This window comes from Tamandua tetradactyla, chromosome 8 (genome assembly GCF_023851605.1).
Source record: "Tamandua tetradactyla isolate mTamTet1 chromosome 8, mTamTet1.pri, whole genome shotgun sequence".
NCBI classification, from domain to species: domain Eukaryota; kingdom Metazoa; phylum Chordata; class Mammalia; order Pilosa; family Myrmecophagidae; genus Tamandua; species Tamandua tetradactyla.
Window position 1 is genome coordinate 112887744 of NC_135334.1, and position 20945 is coordinate 112908688.

General features: G+C 46.7%; 2 protein-coding genes across 8 annotated transcripts in view; one reads left to right on the forward strand and one right to left on the reverse strand.

Moving 5' to 3' along the window:
* Positions 1–8596, forward strand: part of PRR5L (proline rich 5 like) — a 176185-nt gene extending 167589 nt beyond the window's left edge. For 4 of the 6 annotated variants that reach the window (XM_077114430.1, XM_077114428.1, XM_077114427.1 and 1 more), the window contains exon 9: positions 5723–8594. In XM_077114430.1, the coding sequence (XP_076970545.1) occupies positions 5723–6117 (395 nt within the window). In that variant the 3' untranslated portion in view covers positions 6118–8594. Of the gene's footprint in view, positions 1–5722 lie in introns of all 6 variants that reach the window. The other 2 variants (XM_077114431.1, XM_077114432.1) reach the window with 2 other exon arrangements.
* Positions 8597–15690: 7094 nt separating this feature from the next.
* TRAF6 (TNF receptor associated factor 6) overlaps positions 15691–20945 on the reverse strand; it is a 38916-nt gene continuing 33661 nt past the window's right edge. For both annotated transcript variants that reach the window (XM_077114441.1, XM_077114439.1), the window contains exon 8: positions 15691–20939. The gene's annotated coding sequence lies outside the window, so the exon portion shown is untranslated. The remainder of the gene's footprint in view (positions 20940–20945) is intronic.

Below are 20945 nucleotides of genomic sequence, written 5' to 3' on the forward strand. Positions count from 1 at the left end.
CCCGTCTGTGGGTTGACTCCGGTTTCTGGCCGGAGCATAGCAAGGAAGCCCTTCTGCCCAGACGACTCCACACAGGACACAGTCCTGCAGCCCCTGTGGTCTCTGCCCACACCCAGTCTTGGGAACCAAAACATTCCACCCAGAAAGCAAAAGGAAGAGCCGAAGGCCTCTCCCCGTGAGTCATCGGCTGTCAACAGCCCCAAGGAGAGAGGCGGAGGCAAGCATGGAAAAAGCAGGGCCTTTGAAACTGCCAGGGCTCTGCTTCTGTCGTGTGGCCTGGAGCAACTTCCTCGGCCCTCTGGGCCTTCCCGGGCTGAGCGGGGGTCTTGTCCTGCCATCGCAGACAGCGGGAGGGAGAAGCTGCTCGCCGTCTCGGGGCAGGGCCCAGGCGGAGGGGCTGCCTGCTGTTTTGTGGGCCCCAGTTAGAGAAGGCCTTGGCCCCGTCACTCCGGGGGGCAGGCACAGGCCTCCGTCTCTTCTACATGCTGCACCCACCGCATGGTGGCCGTGGGCTCATCATTTGTCAGCCTCCCCCCTGGGCTGTGAGCTCTTGGAGGGTGGGGGCACATTGTCCTCCTTTGCGTCCCGGGTCCAGCACGGATCTTTCCTAGGAGTGTGAGTGAGGGAATGAATGCGTGCACGCGTGCTTGGCCAGTCCCTCAGGGGAGCGCAGCCCATCTGCAATGCCAGCCTCTCCAGGACGCCTCCTCCTGGCTGAATCCCTAGAGCGCCCTCCATCACACCTCTGGCCGGATGTTACAGGTGCTCGTGGGCAGGTCTCCCCGCCGGCCCTGGGCCTGAATCCTGGCCCTGTCACTGACTGTAACGTTATCTAACATCTCGGCTTGAGGCTCCTCTGAAATGGGCAGACTGAGATCCCATCTGTGAAGGGGCTTCTTTTCGGTGTGAGACCTAGCCCAGGGTCAATGCTTAGTGAATGGTGCACCTGAGATCCTCTCCTCACCACACACACACACACACACACACACACACACACACACACACACACACACACACACACACACACACACACGCGAATGGGCACTGGGTTTGAGCCCCTTGAGACAGACCCCATATCAGATTTATGACTCTCTCTCAGCAGCCAGCGCAGTATTTTACGTATAGTAGCAGCTCACGAAGTGTGTGTTGAAGGAATGGGCAGGGGTCATGAGGGCCCCTCCCCTGGGCCTGGCTGTCCCCTGTCTGGCTCCAGCTCTCGCCCGTGGGCCTTCTCTAGCAACCAAGGACTTTCAGTTACTGGATTTAAGCATGAGGGAGCGGTGAAGTCCAAGGATCCCTGTGAGAACCCTGTCCTTGTCCCTGGCTCATTCCCTTGGGTTGGGGTCCCTGGAAATCATGAATCCTCTTTTCCTACAAAGATGCTGCCTGTACCACCTGTGCAGACCTATCCCCCTTCCTTCAGCTCCCCATGTCCTCTCTGGGCCCAGCCTTGTTCAGACGCCTTGGTCCTCCTGGGCTGCCTGTCGTGGCCATAGCTGCCTGTCCTAAGTCTTAGCCACATTTTAAATCTAACTTTAATGCTGCTGCTCCCCAGAGACCTCACCCCAAACGGATTCATTTTACAGGTGTCCTCACCCTGCCATAAGACATTTTTGAGTCCCTGTCCGCGAGGGAAATCATGTAACTGCTGCCCCCATCTGATGAAAGGACACTTTGGCTCTGCCTTCTGCAGGAATCACCAAGCCCTGCGGTGGGTGCCGAGTCCCAGGTACTGCAGGGCTCTGCTGTAGTAGCTGCTTGTAAATATTCATGGAATACGTCTGGCCCATTCTTCTGACAAGCTGCTGGTAGAGTTGAGGTCACAGCACAGGTTTCCTGCCAGCCAGTCTGAAGTGGGTGCTTTTAACAGCAGTGTGAGAGAAGGGAATTGTTGTCCAAGGGTGCTTCTTTAAGGATTACTTTTTAATGGGTCCTTGCTTCTTCTGGTGCTTCTGTAATTGATTTCCGTGATCATAAAAGGAATGTGTGGTTACTGTAAAGATGTGGGAGCGTTATAGAAACATGTGGTTTGGGGAGTGCAAGCACCCAGGCCTCAGACAGGGCCTCGGTTATGACCGACTCTTGCATTTTGGTTGCTCCTTGGTCTTTTGACCCATGATCACATTTCCCCAGAGATGGAAGAGAGGTTAAATAACTTGCCCTGTGTCACAGAGAAGAGACGAGGTTGGCATGGAGTACGGGCGGCGTTTCCCTGGCACCTGCTGGGGTGCAGTGCTCACCGTTACCTGAGCGGAGGGCTGGCCAGCTCCCGGTGCGCATCTCCCAAAGGCAAGGGCAGCCGGAGAGGAAGGAGGAGCGGTGAGGCAAGTCTCGGCACTGCTGCTTAGTATGTAAGAGAACAGGCTGAGCCTCAGTTTCCCTCATCTGCAAAATGGGGTTAGAGTGAGACCAGCCATGCCCATTCCAGAGGGATGTTGGGCCCAAGCAGTGGGACAGTGGGTGTGAGTGTGCTCGGTCAACTCTACATTCCACGTCATTACTTGGTTTTGAGAAACTATTATTGTTACTGCCAAATAACCACGTTAGGCCTCTGAGCCAGGAGACTGGGTGACCTAGTCCCAAGGGGGAGGATTTCACTCTATTGTCTTTTTTCATATATATATATATATATATATATATATATGAAAAATAATAGAATAAATATATAGAAGGTGTATATATTTTACATATTTATAAATATGCATATAATGTCATACATGAGCAGATGGTGGCGGGACCCATGGAGAGCTTTGTACTTGGACACAGGGAGGGCTCGCTGCGATGCCCAGACAGGAGCATGGGCTCTGCCTACAACCCATAGGGTCTGTCTGTCTGTCTGGGGTCCTCCAGGTTCCCCTGGCCAGTCCCCGAGCAGCACTGTTTAATGTCCTGTCAGACAGTGGGTGCCTCCCCCCTTTAACCCTCGTCAGTGTGTGAAGAGGCTCCTGAGCCTGCCGGTTCCTTTCTGGGCCCCCCATCGCCCAGCCCAGCCGGAGAAGCAGCCTTTGGGGTCTTGGGAGACGAGAGGCCCTGCCAGCTGGAGTGTGGCGGGGAGAGCTGCCTCCTCCTTTGGGGATCTGCTCCCCAGACTTAGGTGGGTTACCCAGCCCTTTCACCCCTTTTCCCACTCCCCAAACCTCCCCAAGCCTGCTCCCTTTCCTGGGTGGTGGCGCTCACTGGTCAGGACGCTGGGCTTCTGCAGGCCGCCGTCCCAGCTCCGTGCCAGGCACGCCTCTTCTCTGTGACATTGTGCAGGTTATTTAACCTCTTGGCCCTCTAGTTTCCGCATCTGCAAAATGGGTGTGATGATAAGAGCACCCAGCTCGGAGGGCTGAGAGGATTCGGTTAGTTAATACATGCAAAATGCTCAGGCTGGATTCTGGCCCTCCAGAGTTCTGGGATGTGTGGGAACTGTCTGTGTCCTTGACACTGTTTCTGGGCTCCCCCGCTTTGCCCCCCGCCCCCGCAGGCACGCACAAGCCTGATTGAGCCGCTGCCCTCTCTCTCCGCTCCCACCCCATCATCCCGAGGGCTCCAGCCGTTACCCACGTCCCCGTAACGCCCCAGCTTTATATCCCAGAATGTTTCTTTCTCATAAAATAAATACCTACACATGGAATAAAATTTAGAAAATATTTTTTAAAAGGATAAGGAAGGAATTTTAAAACCACTGGCAATTCCTTCACTCGGAGGTAACCACTGCTGGGTTGATGTATAGCCTTTCAGTTTTTTATAAAATGGGTCTGCCTGTACGTATGTGGACACAGCAGCCAGTGTGACCCCAGTTCGGCTTACAAAAGGAAAAGAGTATGCATATAATAATATCACTTATGTCGGCTTTTGTCGCCAAGTATCGTATTGTGAGCATTTTCTTATGTCCCTCAGTACCCAATTTGAAACTGTCCAAATTTCTGTATTTAGCCACAATTTCTTCCCCCAGCTTTAAAAGAGCGTATCCAGCTGCCCATGGAGGGTTGCTCCCCCAGGCACTTCGGCATCTCAGCTCACTGTGGCCCAGCTGCCTCCTCCACCCCCACGGCCTCCTCTGCCCCTCCTCAGCCCATCCTCTCCCCACCGCTGTCTTGATCCCTCTTTCCCCTGCTGTGGTCTCTCCTTGTTGGGTTCCCAGGGTCAGCCCCTGAGGTGTTTCCAGCCAATCCTCCCTGCCCTCATCCTCTTTACCACCAGAACTCTAGTTCCTGCCCCCATTCACCTCTGACCTAGACTCTGATATTAGCGTTACATCCCCCCCCACCCCCACCCCCACACATAATCTGTATTTATTATAATCATGCCTGCGCCTTCTTCCTGGTTTTCCTTACCTCTGGGCTCTACCACCCAGCCCACCCTGTGCACTCCTCCAGGCTAATCTTCTGGAAGTGCACCCTCATCCTGCCTCCTGTGCCCTGCAGTGCTCCCCAGCCCCCATGCGTGGCCATTTGATTCATCACAGGTGCCTCCACCTGGCACCCAGGGGCCATCATATGACAGCTCATCCTGCCTGCTTGAGCCCATCTCCATCATTTCAGGCACTCTGTGTCGCAGCCAGGCTGTGGCCTCGTGGTACACCTGTCCCAGCATTTGGTTCGGGCTATTCGCATTGTCCAGGACGCTGTCCCCCTCTGGGAGTTCTACTCCAAAGGTCCATCATCTCAGTGTACACCCTCCTTGGCAAGTTTCCTGCTGGTCCCCAGGTGGATATCCTTTTTCCTGTCTTTGAACCCCATACACGTGGCTTGTCCTTCCTTGAGGGTACTCAGGCTATCAGCATAATCTGTGAGCTTTGCAAGGGCAGCTTAGCCTATGAAGAGGGAGCTCTGCTACAGTCTAGCTGTGTGACCCTGGGTAAGTCATTAGCTCTCTGCTCTTCCATTTTCTCACCTGTAACGTAAGAGCTATAATACATAATGGTTTAGGCTCAGTTTTCAGGAGGATTTGAAGATGAATGCTTATTGAGATTTCTGGAACATGGTGAGTGTTAAAGAAATAGCACTGTGGAAAAATTCATGCCTGACCTTCCTCTTTGTGTCCGCCTCCATTCGGCCATCTACAGAGCCTAGCTTGTCTTTTGGGGGTGCTAAAGGCTGTTTGAATCCTGAAGAATTACTTGACTAGAACATGGTTCTCAGACCATTCATCCACCTTGGCTCCAGTTGACTCTGAAGGTGGCCCCACTGCTCTGGCTTTGTTAGCTGAAGCTCTCTCCATTTACCTCTTCCTTTGGATGTAAACTTATGGACTTAAACTTAAAATGAGGCCTCATTCATTTCATTTGTTGGTGTTGCAGAGACCACACCTTCCAGAGGCCACATCTTCCCAGATGGAACCAGAGGGCACCTTTCAGGAGTTAGCCTAACCAGGGCCCAGGTCTTCAGAGGGGATTGATTGAAGGGGAACTTTAGGGCAAATGTGATGAGGCTCAGACAGTAGGTGGAAAAGAAAGGACATTCCCTTGAACCTGATCTATCAAGGAACATCCTTTGGTGACCTCCTAATATGTGGGGAGGGGATGTCAAAGGTGATACATCTGGCATAAGCAAGTAGAGTTGCAAGAGAAACATTTAGACATCTCCAGGTTCTTCCCTTGCCTTTCAGGAGGGCTGCAACTAAAGCTTTTTCTGAAGGTTGAACTTACCTCCCTCTTTTCCCCAAATTGACTAGGAACTTTGATGACCACTGTGCCCTCCCCTATTACAGCCTTTTCTGTTCTTTTTCCTTGCAGCCAGGAGGCACTCCAGGGTCCGGCCCAAGGTGGCTCTCCTGAACTATGCCCCCTCGATGGCCACAGCCAGCCGGCCCCTGAACGAGATGGCCCTGACCCCGCTGACGGAGCAGGAGGGGGAGGCCTACCTAGAGAAATGTGGCAGCGTCCGGCGGCACACCGTGGCCAATGCCCATTCGGACATCCAGCTGCTGGCCATGGCCAGCATGATGCACGCGGGCCTAGGTGAGGAGGCTAGCAGTGAGGACAAGTGCCTGCTCCTGCCGCCCAGCTTCCCCCCGCCCCACCGGCAGTGCTCCAGCGAGCCCAACATCACCGACAGCCCCGAGGAACTGGAGGAGGTGGCCGGGGACAGCCAGGAGGACTCGGAGCTCAACTGTGCTTCCCTTGGCTGAACCACCCTCTCTGGGTGTCCCAGTTCCTGCTTAGAAACTGGGATGAGGACAGCTGCAACCCTGATCCCCAAGGGGCCCTGTGTTTGGGCAGTGCTGCCTTCTTTCTGTTAGGGTACAGACCTGGTCTCAATGTCCTAGGGGGGAATCCCTGTTGTAAACCTCTTCACTGTTGAGCGTGTCTGCCTCTTTGCAGCCATGGAAGATACAGTTGCCAAATGTCATATTCAGCCTTGCTGCTGACTCAGATCCTCATCTCGGCTTTTTTTTCACCCAGATATTAATCTGTAGATGCTCCCGGCCTATTGCCCAATGCCCCTGGCATTAACTATAGCAGGAGGTTGTCTGGATCACAGATAAAACTGTCAAGGATGGGAGTTCCCTGTAGATTCCTGGTGATGCAAAGGCTATGAGTAAAAAGAGGTTTATTTTGTAAAGTAGACCGTAGCCCCTACAAGCATGCCTTGGGAATGTGCCTTCCTTATTTTAGTTCCAGAATTACCAGAAAAGAATTGGCCCTGCTGGATCAAAGTCCATCCAACACTGCCCACACAAAAGCCTTTGGCTTTTGGTCCAGGAAGACACGGAGGCCGGGAAGCTTTGTCTTTCATCAAGCCTCAGCACTTTCCTTTCACGCTTCCTCTCAAACTCAAGGAACTACTGCCAGGGCAGTAGCTGGTGCCTTAATCGCTTTCTCATTTCAGAAACTGACAGTTTGTCGTGGGTGTGAGGAACTGGCTGATCCCAACCACCTAGTCTGTTCTGGATTTGACTTGAATTTTTAAAATGTGTCTAGTTTCAAAAAAGAATTATCTGCAGATATTTGCACGTGGGATCTTGCACTGTTCACTTCCAATGGGGTATGTCTTTGAACTAAAAAACAAGCAACCACCTGAGAAAGGAACCTGGAAGTGGTTCAAGATAAAGTGATCAATGGTGGGCAGAGGTCATAGGCTGCAGAGCTCTAGAAGCAGCTGCTCTTGAATCCAGAATGGCCTGTGTTTGGGCGTGTCGTGAATTATAGGAAAAGCTGGGAAGACTCAGCTGGCCTCATGAGCAGAGGGTTATAGCAAATGGAATATCTCAATTCTTTACAGTGGGCTGTGATGGGGGAAGGCGTAGGTGTGATCTGTGAGAGGGATATTCATTCATGGTGATTAAAGAAATGCCCACATGTGCCTGGGATTTCTAACACGTGAGGCCTCCAGCTGTTATTTGGGGCAGCAGGCTCTGCTGCTACTGTGCCGTGCCCTTAGCACTGCTCCCTCCGGGTCTGGGGTTTTTTAGCCACCTTGCATCTTGTCCCCCTTTTTGTATTTGCCCAATGGCCCCAGTGATAACAACTCTAGAGAAAGAGAAACCCCATCCCTACATCCACCCTTCTGGCATCTTCTTGAGATCCTGTTAGTCTTTGGAAACCACTGTTTATGAAATCCCAGAGATGGGAGGCAGCTTGGCTTCCAGTGCAGCAGGAGGGAGCTGGGAGGGAGTAAAGGATCAGTTTAAGCTGCCAGCAGGGGAATGAGAGGCCTTATACACTCATCTAAGCCTTGACAGCATAGCATTTAGCTTCTGGGAGAAGATCTGAATATGACCATAGCTGTGCTTTTGATGGCTTATAATTTGGAATTTTTGTTTAAAAGTTGCTCCCAGCAATGAGAGTGATTGAAGAGAAATGTCCAAGGGAAATCTTCTGAGAATTTCAAACAAGAAATATTCTGTGTATGTATTAGATAAAATCCACAGATTGACTGACATGCATTAGCAAAAGGAACATCAGTAGGTAACAATATGATGGTTTCTTTAACTGATGCCTTCTGTCCCTATTAGTACATGTAGCACTTGAGGTTAGTATTTATTGATCCGGGCAAGGTAATTAGTCTTGCTTGGGATTTCTCTTTGTTTTAGTTTACAAAGTTATGCCTTTAAAATAAAATGCCTTTTCCATATCCCAGGCACTCCCTCACCCCCACGTGGACAGCAGTCATTGGTAAAAAATTGAGCTCATAGTTTGAGAACGGGAGTGTCAGTGCAGACCCGGTGTACTTAACTGCTGCTGATGACTGTTGGCCAGTTTACAGCTTTACCTTTGATGTGCATATTTGATATTTATACAGTAAATATTTCCGATAGTACATAATAAAACTTTGTTGATGTTTATGGGCATTTTTGCCATCAGAGCTATTGCAAGAGTGATAGCTGGTATTTAACCATTTTTTTCTCCCATTAATGAGCTGAAGATTCATTTCCATTATTATGCTCGAATTTTCCAGTGGCTGAGGTTTAATGACAGGAAGCAATCACGACTCTAAACCTTGAGTGAGTTGTCAAACAAAAAACCTTTCATGTTGCCTGTTTCCAAGATGGATTCAATAAACATTGTTTTGTACACGTTGCCCTATTCCCTTGATAGGTGCCTCGAGTGTGTGAGTGTGTCTTGATTTAATTTGCAAGTGCAGCAATCAAATTAGATGCTTTTGCATCCTTTCCCTTCAACTCTCTGGGTTTGCTCTCCCTGCCTCCAGGTCCCGTTTCCTGTTACCTCCACTCCAGGGTTAGGCAGCAGCTTTCAGGGCAGCCAGTTTCCCCTGGGTTTTGCTTGCCATCCTGGACTGGATTGGCAAAGTATCATTTCCTGGAGAAATAGCCTGTCAGTGAAGCTTAGGAAATAGTGAACAAAGCCTCTGAGAAGTCAAGGCGTCTGCTAAAACCAGCTTGGTCTCTTCCTGGAACGTTTGAACTAAAAGGAGCAATTACCATATTTACCCAGGGACTATCTCCTCATAATACATTTCCTTACATTTCTGTTTGGCAGAGGAAAATTATATTTTACCTGTGCATAAATTCACCTACATGGGCTATAGCAGCATTAGTCTGAGACCTCTGAAGGCATAGTAAGGCATTTGAAGAGGTGTGACCTGGTCTGATTGGAACTCCTGTGGGATATAAAAAGGAGGGTGTACATTTTGGTTGAACCTCCATAGGTTATAACTATGATGAACAGCTCTTGAGCATTCTGTGTCAGTGCTTTCATGACATTAGTTCTGTTCTACCATATTCATCCATCCATCCATCATTTGTGGACCTTCCACTGTGTATAGGCACTTACCCAGAGTTAGCCAAACTTCAAAGTTAAGGGCAAAGTCTTCCAGACTGGCAGGTTTGCTCAAAACTTCAGACTTCAACTGCAAGGAGTTAGGGTCCAGCTATGAAGCTACAGGGAAGAGACCACCCAACATCAGCCTCACTTCTGACACCAAACTTCAGGTTCAGGGAGCTGCTCAGGTTCAATAATTTGCTAGAAAGACTCAGAACTCACTGAGTCCTCATGTTCATGTTAGTACAGGGAACAGGTACAAATTAGAACCAACCAAAGGAAGAAGTATACAAGGCCAAGCCTAGGAGAGTTTCAAACACAAAGTTTCCATTGTCTTCAGGGACACATTACCCTCCCGGCATAGGTGTGTGACAATACACGGAATACTGCCCACCAGGGAAGCTCACTTGATTTTTGGTGCCTGGAGTTTTAATAGAGTCTCATTCCCTAGGCATGATTGATTGAAACATTGCAGATGCGGTTGAACTCAATCTCCAGCTCACCTCCCCAGAGATCTGGCTGATATCATGTGGCCTAAAGGACCCACCAGGAGTCACCTACTTAGCATAAACCATCAAGTGTGGTCCCTGGGCCCAGTGTGAATAACAAAGCATCCCTGTCAGGAAATTCCCAAAGTTTAGAGGTTGGAGCTGAGCACAATGGCCAGACTCTTTGGGTAATACCAAATTCCTTACTACACGACAGGGATGGAATGATGGACAAATAATGAAGGTGTCTACAGTCCAGTGGGGAAGACCAACAATCAGGTAAATTCAAGTCTTCTAAGAGAGGGAAAACACTGGGAAAAATAAAATGAAGTGCTAGGGTGATGAGAGTGCCAACTTCAGAGAGGTGGGTGGAGCAGGTCTCTCTAAAAAGTTCACTTGAGCTGAGACCCGAATGACAAGAAGGCACCAGCCTTACGCTATGTATTTGGCTCCTCTCACTGCTGTAACAGATTGCCACAAACTTAGTGGCTTAAAACAACACAGATGGATTATCTCACAGTTCTGCAGTTTAGAAGAATAACAGAGGTCTCCATGGGCTAACATCAAGGAGCCAGGAGGGCTCTGTGCCTGTCTGGAGGCTCGAAGGGAGACATTCCTTGCTGTTTTCACCTTCTAGAAGCTGCTTATATTCCTCGGCTTGTTGGCTCTCTTCCCCTGCCTTCAAAGCCAGCAGTGATGGGCTGAGTCCTTGCGTTGCACCGATGAGCTTCCTTCTGCCTTCCTCCCCCACTTTTAAGGCCTCTGTTGTTACATTGGGTCTAGCCAGATAGTCCAGAATACTGTCTCCACATCAGGAACCTTAATTTCATCACATCCACACAAATTTGCCACACAAGATAACATGTTCACAGGTTCTGAGGATCAGGGTGTGGTCATCGTTGAGGGGTGGGGATGATGTTTTTCTGCTTACCACACAATCCTCAGTTTTTGCTTTCCCTTCTGGTTACCCTTATGTGGGTGGAAAGGGCCTGCCGACCACCTTGGCTACTCAGGAAGCTCCCTGTCCACCTGCCTGTCTGCGGGGGTCTCATTTTAGTAAACTCTTAGGACTTATGGGAAGAGAAAGTGCAGGAAAGCCAGATGGACAGAGTGTTCACTCCACGGGTTTGCTCTCCATCTGTGCTGAGGAGCAATAGGAGTTCTCAGATGCTCTGATAAACGTCCCTACGTGCCACCCTTCAGCCCGCTGGCCCCCAGACCCACTGATGAGGCTGGCCCTCCCACTCAGCCAGGGCCTCTGCTCTTCTCTCACCCTCTCCCTCTGGTCTCCATCCCCTTCCCAGCCAGACCGCAGATCTCCGCTGGCACAACGGAGATCTTCCCCTGCCGCTCCCCTCTACTGACAGCTCCCTCAGCAGGAGAAAGGCTGGCCACCTGGGATGTTGGAGGCCCTGGGAAGATGTGTCTGCAGTGTGCAGACGCTGGTCTCAGTGTCCACGGGAGACTGGTGGCCTGGCCCATGGGGTTTCAGCCCGACCTCACCCGCCACGGCCCAGACTTCCATAGTGACCCGATCCTCGAGTCCCTTACTCAAATCTTTCCCCTCATTTCCCCTCTCATATGTACCTTCCTACCTACATTTCCTGTATTTGTCTCTTCCTTATGGTCATCCACAATTGATCTTTATGAAATGCAATCTGTGACTAAACCCTTTCGCTAGCTTACAATAAAATCCCCTCTTGAACTTGACTTCAAAGTCTTTCACAAGCTGTCTCCAACCTACCTTTCTGGCCTCACCCGCTGCCCTCTGACTCCCCTGTGAACAGGCTCCGGCCCACCAGCACTCATTGCTGTCCCCCTCCTCCTGCCTTGCTGCTGCTGCTTCCTATTCCTGGAGGGCCTCCCCATCACTTCTCCGGGTAGAAGGAGCCACTTCTAAGGGCCTATCCCAACAAAGCAAGGATGCATAGGATTTACGTTTGCACGCCTGGGACCTAGCAATACAGAGAAAGTTTTGAGTCATATGCATTGAAGAGATTAATGGGATGGAGAGAATTCTATCTCCACCTCTTCCCTGACACACATTTGCAGAAAGAACAGTCACTGGCTTTCTTCTTTCTCTCTAGGCAGAGAGGACCATGCTGCCATCCATACATGTCCTAGCTGTAGCTGTGGTGCCGGGTTATCCTGTGATCAGAGAAGCAAAGGCTTGGGTTCAGGATCTGAGCCCCATCCCTACAGGTTTCCTGTTCAGCTGCCACTTTCCCACAGGATCTAACTCTGTCCACAGGGCTGCTGTTTTGCTTCTGGGCCAGCTGCTGGTCTTGACCTGCCTCCTTTCTGACTTGGGTGAGAAATGTCTTGGGGGCCTGTAACATCTGCCTGAGAAGGAGAGAGAGAGAGGGAGCGAGCGAGCGAGCGTGCTCCTGTTTGTCACAAGGCCATCTTGTGGAATGAGCCCTCCAGCCAAGAAGTAAGAGACAGTGTTCCAGACCAGTGATGGGAGGCGATCACTGGCTCCGACCCTAACTCCAGCTACACCCAGGGATCCAGCCTCTCCTCCAGCCCGAAGACATACCCAAGGTGAGAATCAAATTCTGTTGCCCCTTGTGCCAAGCACTATCCTGATCCTCACAACAACCTCAGGAGGCCAATATCTACCCCATTTGCAGATCAGGAAACTGAGGCTCAGGTCTTTTTTTTTTTCTTTCTCAGAAAGTAGATTTTATTCATCTATGGCCATAGGGCTCAGCTGAGTAGCCTCTGAAAATCTCAGCCAACAAACAGGGGTTGTCACAGGGTTTTAAGGGAAGCCCTTGGCTATGTGCCAATGTACAGAAGGGGAGGGGTCATCACAGGAATTTTTCTTATCCTGCCTAGGTGCAGTTTTAAACATTTCTGGGGCAAGGGAGACTTCTCAAAGGGGAAACGGCCTGAGTAAACAGGGGCCTGCCTGCTGTGAGAGGAAATGGCTTGGGCAAACAGGGGCCGCATGCTACGTTCCCCCCTTTGATGCTTGCCTATGCTAGTGGGCAAACAGCATCACCTATATCTCATCCTCTTCTTGTTGCAGGTGTTGGTATGTTCTGATCTGAGCTGGGCATAGGAAACAAGGTAGCCATGTAGGGTTTAGGCCCCTGCAAAGTTGGGGGTGGGTGAGAGTTTGTGCCCCACCCCTGTTGGCCCCAAGTTTTCTCCTGATGGCCCCTTTCAACTGTGCCTGTCTTAGGTTGTTCCTTTCCTGAGGAATCTTACCCGTCTTTGGCTAACCGAAGTTTCAGGTCTTTTAAGCAATGGAGCAGGGACTCACCCCGCAGGACCTTTTCACCCCAAGTCCTAGCTGTAGAGAAAATGAGGAATAGTTAATCTCTTCAGTCTGCTAAAAGGTGAGCGAATGTTTCAGGGTTCCCAGAAAAGCGAGGTGCATTACTGCTTCCCTCTTCTCCTCCCCCCACCCCCACCCCCACCCCGCACTGACGGAGATCAGCTTCATGCAAAGCCCAGGCTAGTGGAATAAGGGATGGCAATCTGGTGTCCTGTTCAGTGGGTTTCATATGTAGAAAAGATTTCAGTGCCCTTTTTTTAAAAATTAGTATTAATAAACTTAATATGGCATTAAAAAGTAATAAGTTTAATATTTATTGACAGTTTAATAAACAATAAATAACAAATAATTTTGTCTTTAGAGCCTATATCCAATTTAACAGACAAATTCAAAAACCTTTTTCAGGCTTTTAAGTTCAGCTTATGAGTTTTATCATTCTATTCATAAGTGTAGCAGAATTAAGCAATCACTTTGGAGGAGTATTTGAATAATGGTTGGAAACAGGAAAAAATAATCCTGTTTACAAGCTGAGCTAAGTGCTCCAAATGCTTTTAAATGAACTTATAAATTTAATGCATTTATTTATTTTTTATGCAGTTCCATTTTTCTGACAGCAAACAAACAGATATGAGCATGTCTCTGCTCTCAGAGCCTAAATTCTTATAGAAGCTTATAAGTTAAACTTATAAATAAGGGAAACCTGAAGTCCTCTTAAACGTTTTGTATTCTACTTAGATTTCACCATAAAAATCATGAGTCTAAATTAATTACTCAATTAAACATTTAAAAATAGTTATGAAAACTGTAACTAATAGAGCTCATTCTCTTAACTATCACATGTGCCTAAACATCAGAGATATGCAGATTTCTTCTTAACATAAAAATATTAGGGTGGGCCACGGTGGCTCAGCAGGCAGAGCTCTCGCCTGCCATGCCGGAGACCCGGGTTTGAGTTCCACTGTCTGCCCATGCAAAAAAAAAAAAAAAAAATTTAGTGCTAGAGTGTTGTTACTTTTCAATCTTTCTGCATGTAATTCTAAGTGTTCCTGGGTGTGTTGGCTGTTAAGCTCTTGTCTCATAGCTTCAAGCCCTCCTCTATCATTTGTGATGTTAGGGCTGAGATTCGCAAACTACATTTCTGCTTTGTCACCAGGGTCCCTTTTGGCTTTGCCAGTAGGGGGCACTAGATGGGGACTGGAAGAAAGGCAGGAGTGAGCAGAAACATGCTGGTATCTGTGCGCTTCCTGCCTTTGTCACCCTCACCTGGCAGGCACATTTGGTTCCAGTAGCAAAAGTTGATTTTTGTTTGCAGTTTTCCATACTCCCAGAACCAGTCCCAACATTCCTGCCTCAGAGATGCCAGCACCAGCTGACCCGTGCCCTCCTCAGAAGGCAGCTCTCAGGGCCCCTTTGGCAAACGTTCACCTCTAACTCTTCCATTTCTTTCTCTAGTTCTAAGGGTGCTAGTTGCTTACGGTAGTTATCATCTCTGTGATTCCTGTGTCCCCTTTCTGTCTTTATATTGGTCCAGTACCTGATGGTGGCAGATTACATTATGTACCCCGATGAAAGACATGTTCTTTATCTGAATCCTGTAGGTGTGAACCCATTTGTAAATAGAACCCTTTGAAGATGTATTATCAGTTAAGGTGTGGACTTATTTGTGAATAGAACCTTGGAAGATCTTATTTGGGTGTGGCCCAACCAAAACAGGATGGGCCGTAACCCTTATTACTGGAGTCCTTATAAAAAGGCCACAGGAAGAAGCTGGGAGCTAGTGCGAAGAGCAGACATAGGAGAGGCCTGATGGAGGCCAAGGAAGAGACTCCTGAACTCTTCCGTATTCTCAGGATCACACAACTCTTAACAAATACTCACATTTCAATGTGATATCAGTTAAATATCTTGTCTGTGGGACAACCTATAAGATCATTCCACTATCTGCAGACTGAAATAGGACCAAGTCAACTGCTTGCCAATAGAAACTTTTGCTTCTCACTCTAGGGCAGTTTTGGGAAGGGCTCAATAAATGGTAATAGCACAAAGGCTTCTGGTTCTGGCCACAGGAGAATGACTTGTATCAGATTAATCTTCCTATCACAATAATTAAAAAGTTGGACAAAATACATAAAACAACTGTTTGAAGGCATTGGAGAGCAACTGCTGCAGTAGGACGTGAGTCTATGATTCTTGAGAGATGGGACACATATGAGACAAGCTCCACATTCATTTATTCTGTTTTTCCCTTAGTGCATTTTCTAAATCACTGTTTATGGTGTGAGGGAGTTGGTGATAATAGAAAGCAGCAGTCTTACTTGGCTGAGATCAGAGTTTAGGGCTGCCAGAGTAGTTGGAACTTGAAGGGAAAATGATGGAGATGGCTGAATGAGCCCCAAAGTCTACATGTAAGCTCTCTTCAAGTAGTTGGCTGACTCCTAAGCTATGCATACATAGTGAGAACTTCAAGAAACCCAGCAGAAAACAACAGCTGGGAAGTTAAAGAGCTGAACAGATTTCAGCTGCTGCACAATGCTAACGAGACAGCGTTTCAAATCCCACTCAGGTGGAGGGGATTTGACAAACTCCTTGGACTTTTAATCACAGTCTCAGAGGTACCTATACTCTAGGAGTAAGAGTTATGCACAATAACAAGATGGTAGACTTAAACACAACCATATAGTAACTATATTTAATGTAAATGGCCTAAACACACCAATTAAAAGACAAAGATGGTCAGACTAGATTTTAAAAATATGTTCTTTACAAATATATTTTGTCCATCTTTACAAATATTAGGACACAGAATGGTTGAAAAGGATGGAAAAAAAGATACATCATGTAAACATTAGCAAAAGAAATTTGGTATTGCCTAAACAAATATAATGCAAATTTCACAAAGACAAAATGGTCAATTCAAAAGGAAGATATAAATTATGATACAAAAATTATTATTTCCTGATCATCACTTTTATGCCAGGTACCACCCTAAGTATTTCATATTCATTGTTTTGCATAATCCTTTCAGAAATTTATGAGGTTGTTTGCAATCCCTATTTTACTAGATATAGAGAAATTAAAGCTCAGAGAGCAATTTGCCCAAGGTCAGACAGCTAGAAAATGGTAGAGACAGGATTCAAACCTAGTTTATTTGATCTCTTGTCAAAGAGTTTTTAATCACTGCTCTTCCTTCTAAGCACCGTTCTGCCTGGAGTAGCTTGCTTGAATCAGTTGGAGAGAGTCCCTTAGGGGACAGGGGTATGATAAACTAGGGGTAGGACATTCTGCAGCGACATTTGAAACTCTGGACTGGAAATCCTTCAAGAACCAAATCCTTCAAGAAGGAAATCCTTCAAGACACACAAGGATTCTGTGCGTCTGTCTGTCTCTCTTTCTCACACACACATACACATAATTCTGCGTAAAAGTTCTGCTCTTCTGCTTGTCTCTGCTGTTAGCCTTTCTCCAAGGCTCTTTGGTACACATGATCCACAAAAGGCTACCCCAACCTGAATCTAAGAGACCATCCAGTTCATGAATACCACAACCAGACTTTTAAAAAATTCTCAGTTCAAATTCTCAAGAACATGATTGGGCTTGTTCGAGAATCAGGTATCTGCCCCTGATCCAATCATCTTCTGCTAAGGAGGGGTTGACTCACATGATTTCAGTTTAACTTATTAAATCCTTCCACTGAAGTTGAAGAGGGGGCTCAAGAGCTTAGGGAAATGGAGAGACTCTTAAAACTCCAAACTGTGGGTAGGAGTGGAGCAGAAAAAAGATCACCCTTACCAAGCCACCTCTAACCCTGGTCTTCCCCCAAAATGCAAAGGTTTCTGGAGGGGAGAACAGAGAACAAGCTCTTGAAGAAGGGGCTGGAGGGAGTGGGGGACAGTCGGACCCATGGTCAGGTGGGAGGGTAGAATGTGGAGTAAGCCAGGAAATAAAGCACTCCCTGCAGTGTGCAGTCTGGGCCTGCAGCATCAAAAGAGGAGGCAAGTGTTTCCTTTCCCCACACCTTGAGCTACCAGGGGGGTGCTTTCTGTCATGGAATATGGTTAGCAACTGCCATGCTTCTTACCACCTGGGCAGGTGAAAGAGCCCTCAGTTTTGGCCATAAAATGCTGTGATGGTCAGCAGCTAGGAAGATGTAGGGGAGTCCAAGGACCTTGTGTGTCTTCTAAGTATCCAGGACTCCCAAGGATGATTCTGTAGCAAGTAATTATAATAACAATGTGTAATGCTTATTCAGCATTTAGTAAAGGTGAAATTGGTGAATTTTATGATCTTAAAATATTATCTCAGTAAGTTTGTTTTAAAATATTTGAATCTTTTTTCAAAATATTGTAAACTGATAAATACAGATGCTGTTATTATCAATAACTTTAAAATGATCAATTGAATCAGTGAAGTGAGTTCTTTTAAATTTAATAAAAAAAGACGTTAGTAAAAAGAAAAAGAGGCGTGTGGAATACAGAAAAGTACACAGATGAAAAGAAATATTACCTCTTATCCCGCTTAGAGATGACAACTGTACAGACTGTTTTACAAAAAAAATACTAAAATTTAGTTTTACTTGAAATCAATAGAAGGAAGCTAGAATGAAATGAAGGAATTGCTGAACAATTCTGTGCTTGTTCACAGAGAAATCAGTTCCTCAATTATCCTAAAGGCAAGAACAGCTATGAAAAAATGCTGAGTTCGGGTTGAGATACATGGTTTTTCTAATTAAGTTCATGCATCTTGATGGTCATAGTTTAATCTCCACATAGACAATTGCTTCCCATAAAAATCAGAGGACATTTGTGATGCTTAAACAACAGAGTATCTGCGATTTTAAACTAGAAACTAAAGAACAAAGTTTAAAACCTTAGCCAACTTTTAAGATGAACTTCTAAGATAAATTATTAGGGAATGGCTACTTTGTAAGCAAAATAATTCTAAAGGTGATAAATCACTTATTAAAAAAGCAGGAGGCAGTGATTGTAGATGGTATCTCAAATAAATCCAACAAGGTTACACATGAATCCTATAAGTTTCCTCCTTCCTGATTCTGTTTCTGAATTATCTGCTCCATTCTGAAAACGACCACACTCTCCTTTTCCTCACCCAGACGTGCAGAGTTCACACATTTCATGGTCTGCTGTCTTCATTCCAGACGAGGCCCTTTCATTGGTTAAGATTTTTCAAATTTTTGAAATAAGGCGAAAAGTCGGGTGGCATGTCTTTTCAGTGTCATATTAGGGAATTGTGAAACAAGTCCATCTGAGGATTATTTAACTTCTGGAAAATGTATCTGTGCTTGACTTTGGTATTTGTTACTCGATTAGAGCTCAGCTACTGTTGAAGTTACACATTAATTTGTATTTTTCTGCCTGGCAGGAAAGATAACCCCAAAGGTTACAGTTTTATTAGCCCACAGGTCATTAATCAATTTTGTTTGTAACCTAGCAATCTTATTCTAACCTTCTTTTCTGTTTTGAAAATGTCCTTCCTGGTAGATTATGTATATAGACCCATTTTTCTCATATGCTCTTGGAATCAGCTTTACCATCTAATGGTTCCCTCATAAACGAATGAGCTGAATAAAATCTTTGACACCTGTCCATCTATATTTGAATGAGAATCACGATTTTAACATTCTGACCCAAACCCAAAATCTAATTCAGGGAGTTGGTGGTGGGGCCTGGTGATGGGAGATTCTGAGTTTGGTGGTCCTCAGACCAGATACCCTGAAAACCGCACTACTGAACTGGGTGGTAGTGATGTCCTAAGACCATACAAGGTCTAAAAACATTGAAGCCTGGGATGGGACTAGAATCCAACAGTCCATTTCCTTAACTTCAGTTTGGATGTAACAATTGATCTCAGATGTTCATCCAGAATGGGGTGGGACGGGGCAACTAGGAATATAGCCTTAGGTTGAACCACATGAAATCGCCAATATTCAACTAATTGGCCTATAAAAATGGCAGCTTCATATGGTTCCACCTAAGAACACTTTAGGCGTTTCTAACTTGAAGCTGGTTTGGCAACCACCTTGTGATTATGATAGCTGGGACAGAGGGAATTTCCAAAATTTGGCTGAAGTGTCTTGTAGCTTTCATCAGATTAAAAATACATATTAAGGACTCTCTTCCCAGAACAATGCACAAACGCAACATTTTGCATACAATCTCAGGGGTATTTATGGACGCCTTAAAGGTCCAGGTGATCCTATTTTAGGAAACTGTTTCTGAAGCCCGCATTTTCTGAAGGTCACATTCTTTAGGGAAAGAGTTTTGCTGCCCCCTACTGCCTCATGTTTCTTCGGACACATTTGCTCCGTCTGTCAGTGTGTCCAGCTTCCGTATGGCAGAAGCCCTAAAGGCTGTCTCACCACACCAACCGACACAGTACTCCCCTTCTAGGCTGAGACGGGCACCACAGACCCTTCTATTTATAGTTTGCACACTGCATTGCGTTATTGTTAGAAAACCACCATGTCTAGTCTACAGCGCGCCCTTCGGTGTTATCTGATTCTGACTCTTCGAAACTATTTTACAACAGTGTCCTGTAGACAACTGTTGGCAATGCAAGATAATTCTTGTTTCTAGAAATGCAAATTGTGTCCTGTCTGGTAGCGGTTCAATTTACCTCCCCCAGTCCTGTGGAAGAAATTAGTTTTACCTCCCTTTGCACATTCAATTCAGTATTTCTGAACTATAAACATGTCGGTTCTTTGGATTCTCCTTTGAACCAGTTATAACATCTGTCTGGTTCCCTCAATATGAGTGAAATAAAATCTTAAGCACGTGCATATTTCTTATCTGTGTGGCAGTCATGATTTTACTCTTTTTTGAAAATTATCCTTTAACTTGAATCAGGATCTTAACAGAGACCCCAATTTCCATCTGAGATAAGAAAAGGTTATCTGTTCCTTGAAAGTTCCTCATTTGAAAAAGGAAACACTCAATGGAGTGACCTTTTGAACTATTTGGAAGTCTCCCCCACCTCCACACATCCTTCCCCTTTGCCTTACTTCCCCATTCAAGTAATATCCTACCTCCTTGCCTCAGGGAGATAAGTGGTGGTGGATGAGGAGAAGCCTGTAGATTTTGCTTTTGTTTTCTTAAAGCTTAAGTCTTTAGAAGAATGTAGAATTGTAGTGGAGTGGGAGAGAACCAGCATCTTGGAGAAGCAGAGGTGGGACTTTGTTTCCACAAGACAGCATTACCTCAGGCTGAGGGAAGGAGGCGGGAGCTGCGGGAACAGGCCTGGAGAGGCAGGGCCATGGGTGGGATGGACAGGGGCCCAGCCAGGGCTCGGGTGGGGTGGGGACCCCTTCAGATGCACTTGAGGTCAGAAGTTGGCTCTAACCCCACTGAACTGAAGACCCTTGACTACCAGGGGTTTGGTAATTGGACCTTTAGCCTATGGGCAACTTTTAAGCCCTCAGGTCTTGACTCAGGAAAAAAGTTATTTGATCAACTCGTTTTGTTCTGGGGCTTCATTTTAAAAGTGAAAACTCACAGAATGCATCAGATGCAATAAAAAAGCAAGTGTTTCTCAAACCTTTCATTTCAGTTGTGTTGGCAGTGCATTTTATTTCCTCTATCATCCACTTTTACTGTTGGCCATGAGCAAAAAGCAAAAGTGACCCTAAAAGGCACAGAAAAAGTCAAATTCAGCTCAATGGCCAATAGGATTCAGAAAACCTGCCTTCTTTCCTTTTCTTCTTTTACAGTGACTCCAAAGGAATATTAAATTAGGTTTGAAGCAAATCTTATCTTCAGTCTTCCAATTCTTCCAAACGGAATAGCCAATTACCTCTTGAAGTACTTTTGGTGGGGCTTTGTTTACTTCATCTAGACAGTCCTCTGGATAAATGCCAGCCAGGGGGGAAGAGAACCTGGCATTGAGAAAGAGAACAGATACCACAGGTGCTCTTTACCAATCTTCGTCAATCAGGACAGAGCTGCAA